Source organism: Pleurodeles waltl, chromosome 4_1 (genome assembly GCF_031143425.1).
Source record: "Pleurodeles waltl isolate 20211129_DDA chromosome 4_1, aPleWal1.hap1.20221129, whole genome shotgun sequence".
Classification (NCBI taxonomy): Eukaryota; Metazoa; Chordata; class Amphibia; order Caudata; family Salamandridae; genus Pleurodeles; species Pleurodeles waltl.
In genome coordinates this window covers 196,141,455-196,158,853 of record NC_090442.1, presented here as the reverse complement: position 1 = coordinate 196,158,853, position 17,399 = coordinate 196,141,455, and the positions used below count along the sequence as shown (strand labels likewise).

General features: G+C 45.5%; 1 protein-coding gene across 4 annotated transcripts in view; it reads left to right on the top strand.

Annotated features, from left to right (window-relative positions):
- ADIPOR2 (adiponectin receptor 2) overlaps nt 1-17,399 on the top strand; it is a 311,375-nt gene that overhangs the window by 61,106 nt on the left and 232,870 nt on the right. The window contains exon 1 of one of the 4 annotated variants that reach the window (XM_069228092.1): nt 1,296-1,616. The exons of 2 other annotated variants lie outside the window; for them this stretch is intronic. Coding sequence is in view for 1 of the 2 variants with exons in the window: in XM_069228088.1 (XP_069084189.1) it covers nt 15,802-15,885 (84 nt within the window). In the remaining variant the exon portion in view is untranslated. Of the gene's footprint in view, nt 1-1,295; nt 1,617-15,686; nt 15,886-17,399 lie in introns of those variants that run through there. One more of the 4 variants, XM_069228088.1, reaches the window with a different exon arrangement.

The window sequence follows — 17,399 nt, the reverse complement described above, 5'->3', positions numbered from 1 at the left end:
GTTCCAGTGATTGGCCCAATAAGCCGTGGTAAAAATTGGTGTGGATTTTGCGGGACCTTTCAACATACTGAAAAGTGACAATAGGTACATAATTGCAGGTATTGATTTTTTTTTTTTTTTTAATGGTTGTACTATGCGTTTGTTAGGATGGCAGATGCTAACACGCTGTTAAGTTTTTAAATTAAGTGTTTAAGGTAGAGGGTCCACCTAATGAAATAGTGACAGCCAACGGGACACATTTTATTTCGGAAGAGATGGCACATTTTCTCTAAACGTTTTTCTATTAAATATTTCAAAGTGCCACTTCACAGTCCTTCTTCAAACGGATTAGTTGAGAGGTCCAATCATTTTCAGAAGGGAGGAATACAAACAGCAACTTCTAATAAATTGAAAGTGGCCAAATATTTACAACAGAAAATGTGGAGTTATAATCACTTCCCATAGTACAACGAATGCGGCACCTTTTGTTCTGTTGAGAGGAAGAAATGCTATTTCCGATATTAATCCACGATGGCTTGAAATGATATGCTTTTAGCTAAAAATTAATCTAGAGAGCAATCACATGCATGTGAGGAACAACAAAACACAAGTGAGCAATATCATGATAAGAATAGGAATGTTACATATGTACGTCTTTGGTGTATAATAATTATTTTTAGATTTGTTTTGAATGTTTCTGTTTATAGGAAAAGGGGAGATGAAGTGGTATGGGTAATGTAGTTTATATATGGTCTTTTCAGAATGTAAATATGTCACAGCTATGTCAATAACAGTATTCTAGAATGTACGCAGCAGAAGACTTCACTTTGTGCTGTGTTAAACTGGGGTGAAGTTGTGGCTTTCTGTCTTCGCAATAAACTTGGAGTTTTTGCAGGAAATACCGGACCTGCATTTCTTTCCACTCGATCACCTGTCCTACAGCGATATAGAAGGAAATAAGGAAAGCTCACTTGGTACCCGACCGCGCGCCCTCTAACTAGAACAACACTAGGTTACGTTGTGCACCTCTTCTTAGCCGCAGATCGTGTCACCGATATCCGTATGAAGTGCAAATTGCGTAAAGACGCGCCCCCAAAATAAACATTTCTGTCTCAAAGGAACTCGTGTTTGCTGACCTTCTGAGCAAAGGGAGAATTGACGCGAACCAAGACTACAAAGTGACACTGGGTTTGAAACGAAACAGTAATTAAAGCGGCTGCAGTCGGAGTTGCTGAGCTTACATAAACCCTGGATGAAGACGCCCGATGCGGGCTCGCCCGCTTTTGATTAAAGTCAGCAGCTCTCAGAGACAGACGCTCTGGGCGCGCCCCTCCGCCGCCCTGCCCTTTCTGAGAAAGTTTTGTCCGGAGCGCCCGCCGCGTGCTTCGCGTTGCACAACGCCCGGTCCCAGTCAGGCCACTGTCCCGGAAGCCCCGTCATGTTTGAGGCCAAAGGCGGCTGATGAGGAGGCAGCGGGCACCAGGCGCCGATCGAGGAGAGGCTTGGACAAGAGCTCCTTGCACTCGGTGCATCATAGCGCTTCCTAGCCCCAGCGCCGAGCGAGGTGCTCCCCCTTATCCCACCCGCCATTACATAATCTAATTGGAACAGACCCTCATTATTCTTCTGTTGCGAAAGTGAGTACTGGCGCTTGAATTATGTACGTTTATTCCTTGCCGGGATGTTGTGTTTTCTGTGTTTGTTATGATAATGGCGGTGCTCTCAGGTCGCTTATGACTGTGCTGTAAAATGCATCTGTGGCAAGTTGAATGCCCTCTGATCGGAGCGGCGCCTTTCTAGGGTGTAGTTTATGCGTACGCATAGCAGGTGTTAAAGGCTTCTGTTGCATTACATTTGAATAATATCGCTCGGCGCCTTTCTCTGTTTACGAACTGTCGCTGTTAATGTCACCTTATTGTTAATTCTGCGGCTGCTAATAGCGGCTCAGTGCCTCTGGGCGCTCTGCAGGTAAGCGGCTGTGCGGAAAGTGCCGCAGAGCAGGTGCGTCGTGTTAGGCTGACCATTATCATGACGCATGCAGCGCACTATCACAGCATCGGCCTCGCACTACTCTGAAATGTGTGCTGACCAAGAAGAGGGCAGGGCAAGAAGCAAGTCTTATTTGGAGGTAGAGGGCTGAGGGGCATCTATTGACGAGCGTCCCTTCTAATCTTTAGATCGCATTCACTTCTTGCATTTTTAACCCTTGGACCACGTTAAATCATCCCACTAGCTACCAGGTTCACATCAAAGCGCATGGAATGCACTGCAAAGAGCGCACTGAGCATTCCAAACTAATAGGACCAATGTCCCACAGCGACATGGCGCAGTCGGTGACTATAGTGCAGGTGCTGCTTCAACATAGCACAAACTTCCGAGGCTAAGCTAGACAACTTTATAATCTCTGGCAGCATCACGTAGGGAAGGCCTACCTGGCCTTCTGGAAGATGATAACATGGTTCTGCAAGCAGTAGACTCCTACATGATCTTGGAATCTCAAAAAACACCACCGACTAATCCGTCAGCACAAAGATCTACTTAATGTATTCTACAAGCTGCGCTAAACACCCACTGCCATGTACCAACAAGGAGTCCCAAAGTGTTTTCCCAGAAGATTTCTGAGCTATCCCGGTTCTCCACCCCATGATAATTGATTGGCGCCATCAAGTACATGGAATTTGAATAATATCCTATGGCGCCTTCCGCCTGAAGTATACTTTATCCCATCTCACATGCTTCTGTAACATTAGCATACTTACTGGCAGCAGCAAGTTCAACACTACTGTGTCCCCAGACATAGAACATGCTTCAAAAACACCTGTCACTGAACACTTATGTCCACCTCGGTCTGCTCCTGACAGTTTCTAGTGCTTCACTGTTGACAGTGGGGCGCTCTATAATTGGTTGATAACATAAATGTTACAGCCGCTTGGGATTCAGTTGTCTTGACGTTTTTTTTTTTTTTTTACATACTAATCTCACAAAGACTATTTACTAAGTATAACACCAACCAAATTGTCTCCACACACTCAAATGACGTGTTTTTATTCCACTCAGTGGTACTCTATATATTATCTTTTGGAGGATGAAAGGCTGAGTCAGCCTGCTGGGTTTTGAGCTTGTGCCTATTGAGGATCTCTGCACCTGCTCTCTCTCTCTCTCGTCAAAACCCACAGCGCTACGAGGCCATGCGAATGGATGGACAACACATGCTGAAAGCGACATTTTGAGATTGCCACATGAAGTAAATTATGAGGTGTTCTCTTCTCTATTGAGAAATAACACTTTCTTATGGGTTAATTGTTTTCTTTTTCTTGAGGTGAAATTCAGTTACCCAAAACCCGCACCTGAGCACGCCTTTTTGTAAAATATAGTGTATACCCTTAGCACCACTGGATGACTTATCTGGTGGTCTCTTGGACTGGGGTGCTGATCAGGGGAGCAAGAGCAGCCACTGCAGTGACAAACTAGGATTTAGCAAGGTCTGCACGCCGCACACCAAGCATTTGAAGCATGTTTCGTTTCATTTCTTTCTGTTTGGTCCAGTAGAATGCAGTAAAACCTGAAGTGAAACTGTATTTGGGAGGAAAAAGCCTGCTTTTCAAACTATTGTACAATAAAAAAAATGCTGAACCCTCTTATGGTTAAGGATCCGCTGTCTTTGCAGAGGATGAGCAGATGTGCTTATTATTTGAAGAGTGACGCTCTGTAATAAACTTTGCAAAAATATACCATTTGATAGTTAGGATGTTGCTGAGCATCGCTCTGTTCTCAAAATTGCAATTCGTTTTTTTTTCAAAAACGTCATTAATCATGGCATGCCAAGTGTCTGCATCTGTTGTGTAAATAATTTTTTCTCCAAAATAACTGAATTTTGTGTTTTGAAGTGTGCCTCAGATTTCTGAGAATCATCTAAAAGTTGATCCGTTTGAACTTCCATCTGTCTGGTGCAGTTTTTGGCCTCTGGTTCTTTGATAATCACCAGTGTTTCTCACCATAATGTACATTCTTGGTAGATTCTTGCCAATCAGTTTCTAGAATCTAGTCTGATTACTCGGGGAGTGTTCTGTGATTGGGCATTAAGGGGATACTATGCATGCTGGTGCCACCTCACCCTGGTTTCTTCCTTTCACCTGGTGACTAAGGTCATGTGGTTGTAGGTAGTTCATTGACTTTCACTCCAATCTTACGACTCAGTGACCCTTTGGAATGGGGTTGTCCATATTCTAGACACATGAGGTTCAAGCCACCTGTTAAGCTTCAGGTGGCGCCTCTGTGTCTGAACAGGATGATGAACTTGCGCGGACCTGGCCTGAACAGTACTAAGTCACTAGGATTGCAGTTAAGATACAAGAGATGGAGAAGGTCTTCATCTTTTGAATGTTAAGGGAAACGGAGAGCCCGCTTATCCTGCCTTGCTGCATTGAGGATGTTCCTGTAGTAACACCTTCTTTTGGCTAGTACTTGGCTAACTTAATTTTCGCAGCTTCTAAAAAGGTATATGACTGGAACACTACAGGCTTCAAATAGTCTCGACCATTTGAGGCGTTTGCGCTTTTAACCATAGTTTCAGCTCTTGATTGCCAAATTCCAGAATCAGTTTTGTGATGTACAGAAAAAGGAGAATCTGATATATATCACACTGTAGCACTCAATTTCAAGTTGTGTTTTCAGAACTTTGTTTGCCAAGGAAATTCCCTTCTGTAAGAAACAGTCCATTAATTAGTCGGCTACATCCCTTGTCTCCATTGGTAGGTAAAAAAAAAATGCAGGTCTCTTAGGATTCGGAAGCCGCCAGTGGGCCCTTACCCCCAACACCGGTCATACACCAACCGACAAGACAATTTAGTTTGATGGAAGAAGTATTTATTTTTATATATACTTTCATTAAAATTCATAGAAACAATTTATGCAAGTCATCCTATGCACATTACTCCAATAAAACATTTCACTGCAAACTTAATATCTATACTGTTATAGACGATACTTTTTCATTTGTAACCATAAATTATTTTGACAGGATCCCTTCCTGTCCTGAACTTCCTTTGGACCACACAGGGACTGGTCATCATCACCTGTATCCCTAGGGGGGGCGGTACCCCTGCTTCCTCTGTTCCTTGCCCCCATGCTCAGGGTTCCGCCCCCTCTCCAAACACCAATCAGCCAAGGGGTGTACCGGGGCAGCCCAGGGCATGAGCCCCGTGACCACCCCAGTGATCTGGGCTCCCTACCCCCAATCAGGTGTGTCCATCCGCAGGTTGGTCCAGGACTTCAGGATCCTATTTCTGTTGTTATACCGGGGCCCCACCCTTGGGGTCCCCTCTGTTGCTTCCGGTTACTTTATTCTCTCTTCTTCCGCCACGAGTGCGACCAGGGCCCCAGGGTCCTTCGCCCTCCCCACCAGAAAACAAACACTTAGCGAAGAACCACATGTCTGCCATGAATTGGTCCGTACCGGCGTCAGACAAATGAACCAAATCTCTATAAACATTTCCGGTCCTTTTAATTGTCTATGAGGGATGTTCCACAAACGGCCCGGACCAGGGCAAAGTTTTGACATCTCCGCGTTAAGTCGCCTAACTGACACATTGATTGTCCTCGGTTTTATTCCTGGGCCCCAATTTTTTCGCGGCACCATGTGAGACCAGGCGATGGCTGCATTAGGAAATTGCTTAGCAAGCTTTGTAATTTCTAAGAATATTGCCTCTCTGAGGGCCTTCTGTCCTAAATGTACCAGGTCGTTGCCCCCAAGGTGAAGGATGATGAGGTGCGGGGATTGGAGCCCTGCACATCCACGAGCCAGATCTACTCGCTGCTGCAGCTGTTTAATTCCTTTGCCGCCAACCCCGCACCACCTGAAGGTCACGTCTAAGCTTGCCGCCGGATTCGGTTTACGAAGCTGCTGCAACCGGTCCGCCGCCCGACGAACGAATGAATGCCCCAGTACCCAAACCACACGCGGAGCCATCTACTGTAATAAAGGGAAAATTGTTTGAGAAATGATAATGATTTTTAGATAACACACATAACCACTGATTAGACCAGCTCTGGCCTAACGTAACGCTTATAACAGTTGGATGACCATCTTCCAATGGCTTTAACCTCTGAGATGGGCAAGCTTGCCCCCGCTGCTAACGTAGCCGCGCCAATCCTGAATGAGTGAGGGGAGTAACCCCGAGGTTCTACGCCCGCTGCTTTTAGTGTAATCTTCAGTACCTCTGTAAATTGGTAGCACGACAGACAGTCCCCATTTGTGTGTATGAATAGCGCTGTGGATTTTTCTAAAGGGCGCACCTTTAAGTATGCAGCTAGGTTGGCTACAGGACAGATAAGAGACCCATACGCTGCCCAAAGAGCAATCCTCGCCCCTTTACCTAACTGATCAGTCTTTGACTTGCGCAGCTGTATGGTGGCAGAGTTATTATTGATTATCACGTCTGGCCACTGGAGACCCCCCCGCGTGGTCGCTCTTGGAGGTACCTAACATTTCCCCAATGCGGAAGGCCCCATAGAAAGCCACAGAAAAGGCTGCTGTACATAAGGTAGCCTCAAAAGGGGATGATGTAACTACGGTAACTGAGCCCAGCAATTTTTCTAATAATTGGGGGGGTTATGGGCCGCCTGGAGTCTACTCTGGGACCATCCGCTCTCGACCACCCCACCAGCACCTGCTTAATAATAAAGGCATTGAGTTTAGAGTCTTGCCCCCTTAGCTTGGCGAAAAAACGGATGGCTGACAAGTTGGCCTTGGCACAAGACACTGGTTTACCATTGCTCTTTAAATGTTGCAAAAAGGCACAGATTGCTTCGGATGAAAACCAATCTAAAGAGTTCACTGATTTAAAAAACAGCCTATAATGCAAGAAGGCCCTTTCGTAAGCCCCCTTCGTTCGTGTCGCCAAAGATGACCCTACTAGGGCTGACAGTGCGGGACACCAATCCTCCACAGTGATGTTGGAAACTCTATCCTCCTCTCCGCTGCCTGTGGGTGGAACCTCTGAAAATCCTGCATTAATGATCGAGACAAGGCATCAGCCGCATTGTTATTTACCCCTGGAACATGTTTCGCCCGGAATGTGATGTTGAGTTTCAAACATTGTAACACCAAATGCTTAAGTAATCTAAGCACCCATCTGCAGCTAGCTTTTTGTCAATTAATAGACTCCACAACTGCCATGTTGTCTGACCAAAATACTACAGACTTGTCTCTCAATATGTCATCCCAGACAGATACAGCGACAATGATGGGAAATAGTTCTAAGAATGCTATATTTTTGGTGATACCCAAGTTAACCCATTCTGATGGCCAATCCGCCCTGCACCAGGCGGAACCTAGGATAGCCCCGAAACCCACGCTGCCTGCAGCGTCTGTGAATAGGCCGAGAGAAGGGCTGTCCACAGGTGGATGAGGCCAGATTACCGCCCCGTTGAAGTCTTGTAGGAATGCCTCCCAAACCCTCAAATCATCCTTTACTTCAGCAGACAGCCTGGTGTGGTGGTGTTTTTCGGTCAACCCTGCCATAGACCTAGCTATGGATCTGGAAAAAGGACGGGCCATGGGAATGATCCTCAGGGCGAAATTCAATTGTCCCACCAGGACTTGCAATTGATGAAGGGTGACCTTGGTAAGGGATAGGACAGTTCTGACGGACCCCTTAAAACCTGAAGCTTGTCCAGAGGAAGGCGGCACTCCCCCGCGACGGTGTCAATTTCGATGCCCAGAAAAGTGATGCACGTGGAGGGGCCTTCTGTTTTTTCTTGAGCTATTGGGACCCCGAATTCCCTGAACATGGTTGTCAGAGACTGCAGGGCCCAAAGGCATTTTTTAGACTGGGGGGGGGGGGCAAAACTAGGAAATCATCCAAATAATGTATCACATTTGCATGACCTGTACGCCTGGTGAAAATCCACTGTAAAGCAGAACTGAACTGTTCGAAATAACTGCAGGACACACTGCACCCCATGGGCATACACTTGTCATAAAAATAGTCCTCGTTAAATTGGAATCCCAAGAGATGGTAATCTTCAGGGTGGACTGGCAAAAGTCGGAAAGCTGCCTCAATATCTGTTTTTGCTAACAGCGCCCCACGCCCCAGACCCCTCAGCAACTCCAGCGCCTGGTCTACGGTAGCATAACGCACTGAACAGAGGGTCTGGTCTATAGCCTCATTTACTGACGCACCCCGAGGAGCTGAGAGGTTATGGATCAACCTGAACTGACCAGGCTCTTTTTTGGGTACTACTCCTAGTGGGGAACAAACAAAATTAGTTGTGGGCGGAGAAGGGAAGGGGCCAGCCAGTCTCCCTAGTGTGCATTCTTTACCAATTTTTCTAGCCACCACGCCGGGGTTCCTCACGGCAGACAGAAGATTTCTGCAATGACCTAAGGGGGAGACCCGGGATGCGGGAATTCTAAAGCCCTGAGAAAAACCTTTAATCAGTAGTTCAGCTGAAGCCTTAACTGGATAAACCTTCAGCCAAGGCATCATAACCTCTAAATGAATGGGAGAAGGCAAGGAGGAACTAGATACTGGACTTACTCCCCTCCTTAGCTTTGTCCCTCGGTTTCTTAAGGCATTTAAATTCGGGGTGAGAGGGATGCCCACAAAATGCACAGGAGTGCCTGAATTTGCACGTCCCAGGGCGGCGTGAACATACTTTCCTGTTAAACGCCCAGCAAGATCCTTTTTTGTCATTTGAATACTGTGCTCGAAAGTGCTGCTTGCTAGGTAATTTGTTGTTCACGCACTCCAACCAAACATTTACTTCAGTCTGGTCCCATCCAATTGCTGGGTCCTCTAACTTTGCCCACCTGAAATCCCTGTCATACTCCAGCCAAGCGTTTCCTCCATACATATGGTGGGCTTTTAAAATTTTGTTCGCATAGAATATCATTGACATACCAATTTCAGGCTTCTTTTCTAGCATGACCGACATAAACACATTAAAACCGAATAACCAATTCGTAATATTCTCTTCTATCTTTGTTTTTTTATCTGTAAATGATGAAGCTTTTGCATCTTTATCTTTTGATTCTATTTCCCTTCTCTTAGCCCTCACTAGGCAACAAATGTCTACAAAATCCCCTTTCCATATTTTATCTTTGATTTCAGAAGCCACATGTGCGGCTAACTTCCCTGGCCTAGATAACAATGTGTCTGAACCCGTCCCCTCAGCTGAAGCCGGTGTTTTTATGATGCTAACACCCTGTTCCATAACCTTACCATGCTCTTTTTCCACTGGAGGAGTCTGAGACAGCGAGCCCGGTGCCTGGCTGACACAGGGGCTTGAGGTCATCACCTGTAATGAAGGAACATTACGCGTGGCTACCAATGCCTCGACCTGGCACTTAAGTTCGTGTACCGTATTCTGCAATGAATCAGTAGCCCATGGGGGTGGTGTTGAGGTTGGCACAGTAATATTGGCTAACATCTGGGATACTGACAACAACGCTTGAGTTGTCGGGTCCTGGGATGCCCCAGGGAGGGCCATTGCCGCCTGCCCCTGCTCTGTGGTTGTGCTAGCTCCTGGTGCCACTCCCTGCATGGTGGGTAATACTTGTGTGGGTAACTCCTTAGTTGGTGCTGCTAATGCCGCTACAGAACGGCGTATGTCAGTTAGCATAGCTTCCACACCTCCCACCGGACCCAGAATAGGCGTCGCCCCCCCAGGTCGAGGCCCAGCAATTTCTTCAGATGGTGCAGCCGCTGCAGTAATAGGGGCCACCACGGTGACTAAATCAACCATAGGAGGAGGAGGGGCGGGGACTGTTTGAGGCCCAGGTTGTTGGACTGCTGCGGTCTGCTTTTTATTCCTACGTTTAACTGGAGGAAATACCGCAGGCGGGGCTACATGCGTGCGGCGCAGGCGGGAAGTGCTTTCCCCACCGTCATCTCCATCTGAAGGGGCAGCCTCCCCATCTGAATCCCCGTCCCCCAATTTCGCTAGGACCAATTTCAATAGTTGGGCCAGCTCAGGATCTGTGCCCTTCCTCTTACCCACCCTCACCCAATTAGATGCCATAATGCAAAAGACAGGTGAAACAAGGTCTAAGCTGTTGTAGATAACCTGCTAAAAGTACCCTGAAATAAAATTTTTGTTAACACAACACCAACAGTAAGTTTGAAAACACAGTGGTTAACAGAACTCTACCACTGTCCCCGCAGCAAGACCGCTTCCTGCACCGTTCGTTTTGATTTTTTGGGTCTAACCCCCCTATTAACCAGATTATTAAACACACAGTTTGTAATACCACTTAGTGAAGTACAATTGCCTACATTAATACAAACCGGAAATTACCCCACTGCTTATAGAACAATTTCCACAAACATCTGCCTGTGGATTAGCCTGTTAATAAAAGTGACAACAATCATACATGTGCATACAAAATAGCATTAAATCCAATGCAATACAATCAGTTAAACCTAATAAATGCAGCCAAGAGAAGGGGGGGGAAAACCCCTACCTGGGAATGGCGCACACAGTCACAATCGTGACACCGCGCACCCCCACCTAATCTGATTTACCCAAGCGCGAGGGGAAACCCCTAGGAGGAGAGAGTGCGCACAGAACTGTACCAAACCTAATAAATTGTAGGTCCGATACTGTGCGTCCACTCCCCTTAATCTAATTTTTTGCAGCTGAAAGGGGAAACCCCTAGCAGGTGAGAGCGCGCACAGATCAACCTCCTAAAAACGGAGTCAGCCTCCGTGCGCTCACTCACCTCGCTTCGTCAGCCAAGTTGCCCAAAACACGGCCGCTCCCCTGCTCTCTGACACCACCGAACGCGGAATCCAGAAGTCCTTCCCTCGAAGTTTGCCAGATGAGGATGGGAAGGTCAGCAAACAATAACAGGCCCGTCCGTTCGGGCCGCCGCGCCAGGTAGAAGAAGGTTGAGCCTTCTTAGCTCCCTACCCCAAATCAGGTGTGTCCATCCGCAGGTTGGTCCAGGACTTCAGGATCCTATCTCTGTTGTTATACCGGAGCCCCACCCTTGGGGTCCCCTCTGTTGCTTCCGGTTACTTTATTCTCTCTTCCTCCAAGCCTAATAATAAGGAGAGGGTGGGTGGGAAACAATAATAGGCCCGTCCATTCGGGCCGCCGCGCCAGGTAGCAGAAGGCTGAGCCTTCTAGGGGGGGCCCTTTTATGCCCCCCACCCACTGGCGCACGGCGGCCCAAACTGGTCCGGCACTGCTGGCGACCCACAACGTTCTCCCAGCGTATTACTTCGAGGCGTGCGAGCGGAAGCCGTAGGCCAGCCCGCGCACAACTAGTGCGAGGGCCAGGCCCCGGCCTCCCCGACCCCTAAGGGGCCGCGCTCCCCCCATGTTGGGGGGGCGCTTTTCCATTGTCCCAAATTACTGAAATGTCTGTGCTTCATTTTCAGCTGTAGGAGCAATGAAGACCGCCCCCCCACCAAAACCTCAAATGCTTTTCAGAATGCATTAAAAGGGCATTTAATTGTACAATATAGATGAGGTTTGAAAGGCTCCTGAAAAGACCTATAAAACAGATTATATACTTTAGACAAGTGCCAATTAATATTGGAAAGCGATGTTCACGTCCCTTATAATAGTTCATATTGAAACGCCCAACTGGACCATTGAAATAATCTTCAATAGTATGTGTTCTCGTTTTTGTTAAAGTGGGCAATACGATGATATTAATATAAATTAATTCCTACATTTAAGTAGTGCTCTGTATGTACTAAGTCTCCTGTACTCTCTTACCACAAGTTCTTGCATACAATGCAGTGGTACATATTTTATCAAACATGGGAGGATGAGAAAGTGAGTGTACCTACTGTTGTCCAAACCTGTGGTATTTTCAGTTTCATGTGCTTCGGTGCAATGGTTGCAAAGATAAACTGAGCTATTTTAAGGTGCATTGGTGTTGGGAGTGCGTATGTAGCCTGTTCATGTACCATCTTGGTCCAGGCAGTCAAGGTGATTTTCCTTTCACCTTTGTCCATCCTGTGGTCTCATGCTATGTATTGTCCGTCCTAAGCTTTCACGCTCTACTATTGTTTTACTACTGTATTCCTTTACATTCACAGAGGTCTGTGGGAGTGGTAAGAGATTATTGGATACCGAAAACTGATCAGTTATTAAACATTATTGATTGGATAAGTTCCCCTATATGGGAACTTCTGATTCAGCCTAACATTTGCAAGACAGCTGTATTTTATTATAATTAAGATGCTTATGAAAACTTTTGTTGTGGTTGTTGCCCCCTTGCACTCTGTTTTCCACTGATGAACCTTGTGATTTCTACAGTTGCCTGTTAAGCTGAATGGACATGTCTACATAGGCTCTTATTTCTGGAGGTGTGAGAAAGATGACATCATCGTATGGCTCCTAATTGGTTTGAAGCCGTGGTGTCCCATTGCTCTCTTGTGTGCCCTATGAGTGATAAAGCTAATAGATCTCCCCTACATCTACTACTTGCACCATGCTCAACTGAAACAATTTTATAATGATCCGTGGACCCACAAACTTAACTCTCTTCTCTTCCTCAATCTCTTGTGTGGTTCTACAGATCTTGAAGTTAAGATCCCTTATAGTTCTACTCCCTGGCCCTTACTGGAATAAAGACGAGGTGTCCTTTACATCAGTTTCATCCTGCTGTTCCCTAGTGTTTCATTACACTGCTCTGCTGATCGAGCACAGAAGTTCCCATTAGGTCTGTTACGTGGTTGTCAACCTCTTAAGAGGTCTAGGATAAGTCAGACAAAAATCATGATTGTCCCAATTATCCGGTAAGCAGTTAAATGCAAAGCTGTTACAAGGTTTGGTCAGGGGCAGCATATAACGCCTACCATCTTGGATACGGGTAAGCATTGGTAGCGATGGTATCTCAGAGTCCAGGAAGAAGGAGATTCCAAAGGAAACTAAAACGGGTGTTGAGCACGATAAAGCACTAGCACAGTGAAGAATCAGAAACGCACGAGAATAGGTGAGGCAGGAAATGCCTTGTTTTTGCTGATTGTGTTGTATAAGAGAGGCTGTTCTAATTAACATATGCCCAGGCTCTCAATCTCTCGTTTACAGTGCAGAAAAGTGCAGGTTGGGAATATGGTGAGAGTGCGGCTCTTGTATCCTTATCCACTTCTTGGGATATGGCTTGCCATAGTTTCTGCTTACTGTCCATACACCTGGCTAAGTGTGCACCAAGGGTTTCTAGTAACTGGTCTTTGTGCGCTGTACCCTAATTTGCCAAAATACATGTAGAGTATCTTTGTGCCACTAGCTAAACAAGACATAACATTTCCTAGGTGACTCCGCAGCCCTTGCCATTAGGATGAGCTGCAGTTGGAACAATGACAAGAGAGTAAAACTTGTCATTTGGTGAGGGATGGGCGAACTGAGCATGTTTGTGGGATGTCTGTACTTGGTTATCCACCTGTGTAGCTGTGAAGCATTGTTCTTTAACAATATCGCTGGCCCTTAAAGCCAGCACACTACCTGAATGCCACTCTGTTCACCTTCCCAATTATGCCAGTGGGTAACGTCCTTACGCATAAATACTGAAATGTTTCCTCTTAAAACTTGAGTCGAAATTTATCCTTTTTTAAGGAGCATCTGTCAACATATATTAAAATAGACTGTAAGCTACTGTTGGCTTAAACTGAATAATTTCATCAGTTAGTATATCTGAGTTATTGATCTTCACAGATACTTGAACTTGTGTAGACTACTTATAAAATGAAGTGGTCCCAGTGAGCATGCATGTCTGATTTCATAATTTATTTGATAATTGTATGCATTTTCTGTCCATATCCTGGTCCTCCAGACTCTAGTACTATAAAATGTTGTAGTCTCATCTTAAATTCCTTTTGTGCTAAAATGACTAGAACGTCTGTAATGCCTTTTTATAGGTCTCTCCTATATCGTTTGTTGTTTTTGCGGCTAAGGAACGCATCATTGATGTTTTTTAGTGAGTAGTCAGACAGTGAGCTTAAATAATAAAGCTAAATGTTGCCTGGAGCTATGAAGGACTTGACAAGGTCCTGGGGACCCAACACTTTACAAATCCCAAACCTATGGCATTCCCAGCTTATCTAGTAAGGGGTTCTGCTTATACTGTGCAGATAACACATTACTTGGAAGCCAGCCATCAGAGCTTAGTGTAAAGACTGAATATTGGATAGGTTGCAAGCCTGTCTTTCTTTCATTTCAAGTGACAATTTCATTCATTGGGTGCATCTATGAGGTGGGTGGACCTGGGAAAGTCCAAACATGAGATTAAAGTCTTGAGTGTTGTAAGCCAGAACAAAAAATAATAATCAAGAATTAAGATTTGCCACTTATCCCATTTACGCCCTTTCTGTGAAAATGAAATCTTAGTTATGTCACTCTCTCTGCACCAGAAAAAAACACTTGAGTAGTGCCACCATCTCCCACCTCCCTGTCCCCCTCCAACAAAAACACAGATATCTGGTGTCATGTCTTCCTTTTTCACCATAGGCCGGTGCTCCAGGTGAGAAATAAGTGCCTGTCGCTATGATGGTAGAGTGGGGATAAATAGTGTGGAGCCCCTGGCAGCGAGTCATTCAGACTGATCTGCTGCACTGTCCCCCTCATCCTCCAACCAGTTGAAGGGTGGCAGAGACAGCAAGTGATTAAGCTCCCACATTGCTGATTCCCAGTAGTGCTTTGCCTTCCGGTCTTAGAGCGACTGGCCGAGGGTACCCTCCCTCCTCCCCACCTCCTCCATGTCTCTAATTTAGACCACAGTGGAAATCTGAAGTCCACAGTAGTGGACCTTTTAGAGATATAACTGGTGCATGGCCTCTAGGATCATCAGAAGTTCTAAACATGACAGGTAAGTGAATCGAAAAGTACACTTAACACAAAATAAATATGCAAATTACAAAGAAGTCTGAAACTGGAGCAATTCTAGTCTAGACGTGGAGACGAAGTCGGAGAATCTAGGATGTTGCACCAGGCAGGTTAATGAGCTAAGTAGATAGACCTAAGCGACCTGATGCCCTCTCTGAACTTATGCCTATATCTAAGACCTGTCCACGGCTAACATAAGGTGTTCTCTTGGCTGGCAGCCTTTATCTAGGACTGGAAAGCAGCTCACCTCTGGTCACTAATAAATCATAAGGAAGTAGAGCGTCAGATATGATGATTATAGTTTCCTGTCCATAACCAACATAAGGTATTCTCTTGGCCGGCAGCTACTTGAGGAAATAAAATCTGATTGCAGGAGCGGCAAATCATAGGCACAGATAATCAGATCTTGACCATTGGCTGTGCTTTCATTGCTGCTTTTTTATTGCCTTTTTAAGGCTGTTAGTAAGGAAGCAGGGGGTCCCTCTGGCACCTGGTACTTTTTGGCCACACTGAGAAGTACGAGGTTCGTTTCCACGTTGTCGAAGCGCTCTCAAAGCTCCGGACTATCGGTTCCTTTCCTCCTTATAAGTACAGGTGGCACCTGCTGGGTTCTACGCAGAATTTTCTGTTTCTGCATCGCGTGTGGAGATTTTGACATTGCTGACGCATCTGTAATGTATGCAATGTGATTTATTCGTTTTGGCTTCAGTTTATCGCCTTTATTTCCTTACTGTGGACTTTGTACTTATTGCACCAGTTTTATCTCCTCGTGCAGCCCTGTAACCCTGTACCTCGTTGGCCGCGCTGAACTCTGGCGTTTATAAGAAGGCTTGTAACTTTCACAACATTCTCTCGCTGGGCAAGTGCTGAGCGTGGACACTTGCTTTTAGCTCCGATAGCAAGTAGCCCGCAGCGTAACTGCTTTGTTGTGGCTCTTCACAAACCCCTCCATCCTTGTCCACATCTGTGAGGGCTCGCATCATGTCATTATCTGTCTCCAGTTTCCCAGAGCCGTCATCTGTTGAAAGGACACCTACTGAAGCCCCAGCAGATCTGCGCTCGAAGGTGGGTGCTATTTTTGCATTCGTTCACTCACCCCCTGGGTTTCTTTGTGCGTTTCTTTGTGGAACCTCCAAGTTATGGTGCTACAGCGTTAGAATTTCAGAAGCTAGCTAATAGAATGGAGATGTAGTTAGATCATTGCTGAAGGTTAGAGTAGGGCTGACATGATGAGCTAGGGATGGGTGGGGGGTGGTGATTAGGTGGGTAAAAAAATTAATAATATTAGGTCCCAGCTATCAGTAATGACTCAGTGGGGGTCCCCAGGTTCCAATAATGATTCAGTGGGGGTCCCCGGGCTCCAGTATTGATAAAATAGGGGTCCACAGAAGTCAAAAGGTTGGGAACCACTGCCATAGTGGATTGGCTGCAGGTGAGGGTTACGGTAAGCGATTGAGCTCTTAGAGCTGGGGAACTTCACAGAATAGACGTAGTTCTGAGATTAGTATTGGCTTTAGAGGCTGGTACTTACCCCTATAGCGATCAGGATTACAAGGTGAGATTTAGGGACTCAGATTTAGATGGTTATGAGGGGGGGTAGTGGTTAGGATTAGGGGAAGAGGTGTATGTTACTGCTAAGGTATTTAACGTAGGGAACTAATTCCAAAAATAACAAGTAAACTGTCGAACTGTTGGTTTTCAAGGTAAATATAGTGTACAAAGAACAATATTAAATTGTGAATCGAACGTTTTCGTTCTAGACCTTTAGCTTTGCAAATGAACATTTTGAACTTTCTGCTAAGATTCAGAAAACAATTTGGGGTGAGGGCGGTAGAGTATTCTACAGTGAGCTTTAATAAGTGGACCTGAATATGCAATACGGACATCCTTCTTGGTGCAATAAAGGGTTGAATATTTAATGTCCTATTTTATTCTGTTTCCGTCCTTAGGCTCTGGTGCATACATCCTCCTTTCAAGGCCCATTTGGAACCACTGTCTTCGTTAGTTACATTTGTTCTGGTGAGAAAGAATAGAGATGAAAAGGAATAAAGTCAATCTTTCTACCCTGCCTTCTATCCTTTAGGTCTTCATTTTGAATACATCGAATGGTATTCTTACCCACCACATGTTTTTACTCCTTTCAACCTTGGATGATTTCATGGTGAATATCTTTCCAAGAATTTTTTTCCACGTTCTTCCTGTTTTCCTCATTTTATACTTTTTTCTGTGCTTTTATTTTACTTTCCTTAGTAATTTTAGTTTCCTTAGTAATTTTAGTTTCATAGTTTACAATCTGAGATGCAGTTTACTGTAATGGAGCAGTCTGGGGAGCTGACACCGCAACAGCAAAGACCTGAAGTCTGCGTAGAACAATCTGTGTATGCTATGCATTGCCGGCGAATGGAGGATTTTACACCTGTTCCCCAGCCAACAACTTTGGAATAAACTTTGCATTCTTGCTTTTCATCTTTAATCGTGGGAAACCTTTATGCCTTAATGCTATTCTTTTCTGTGCCCATCTCTGCTTGTAAAACAATACCCAGGAACAATACTATTGAGAGTTGACTCCTCTTGTTGGC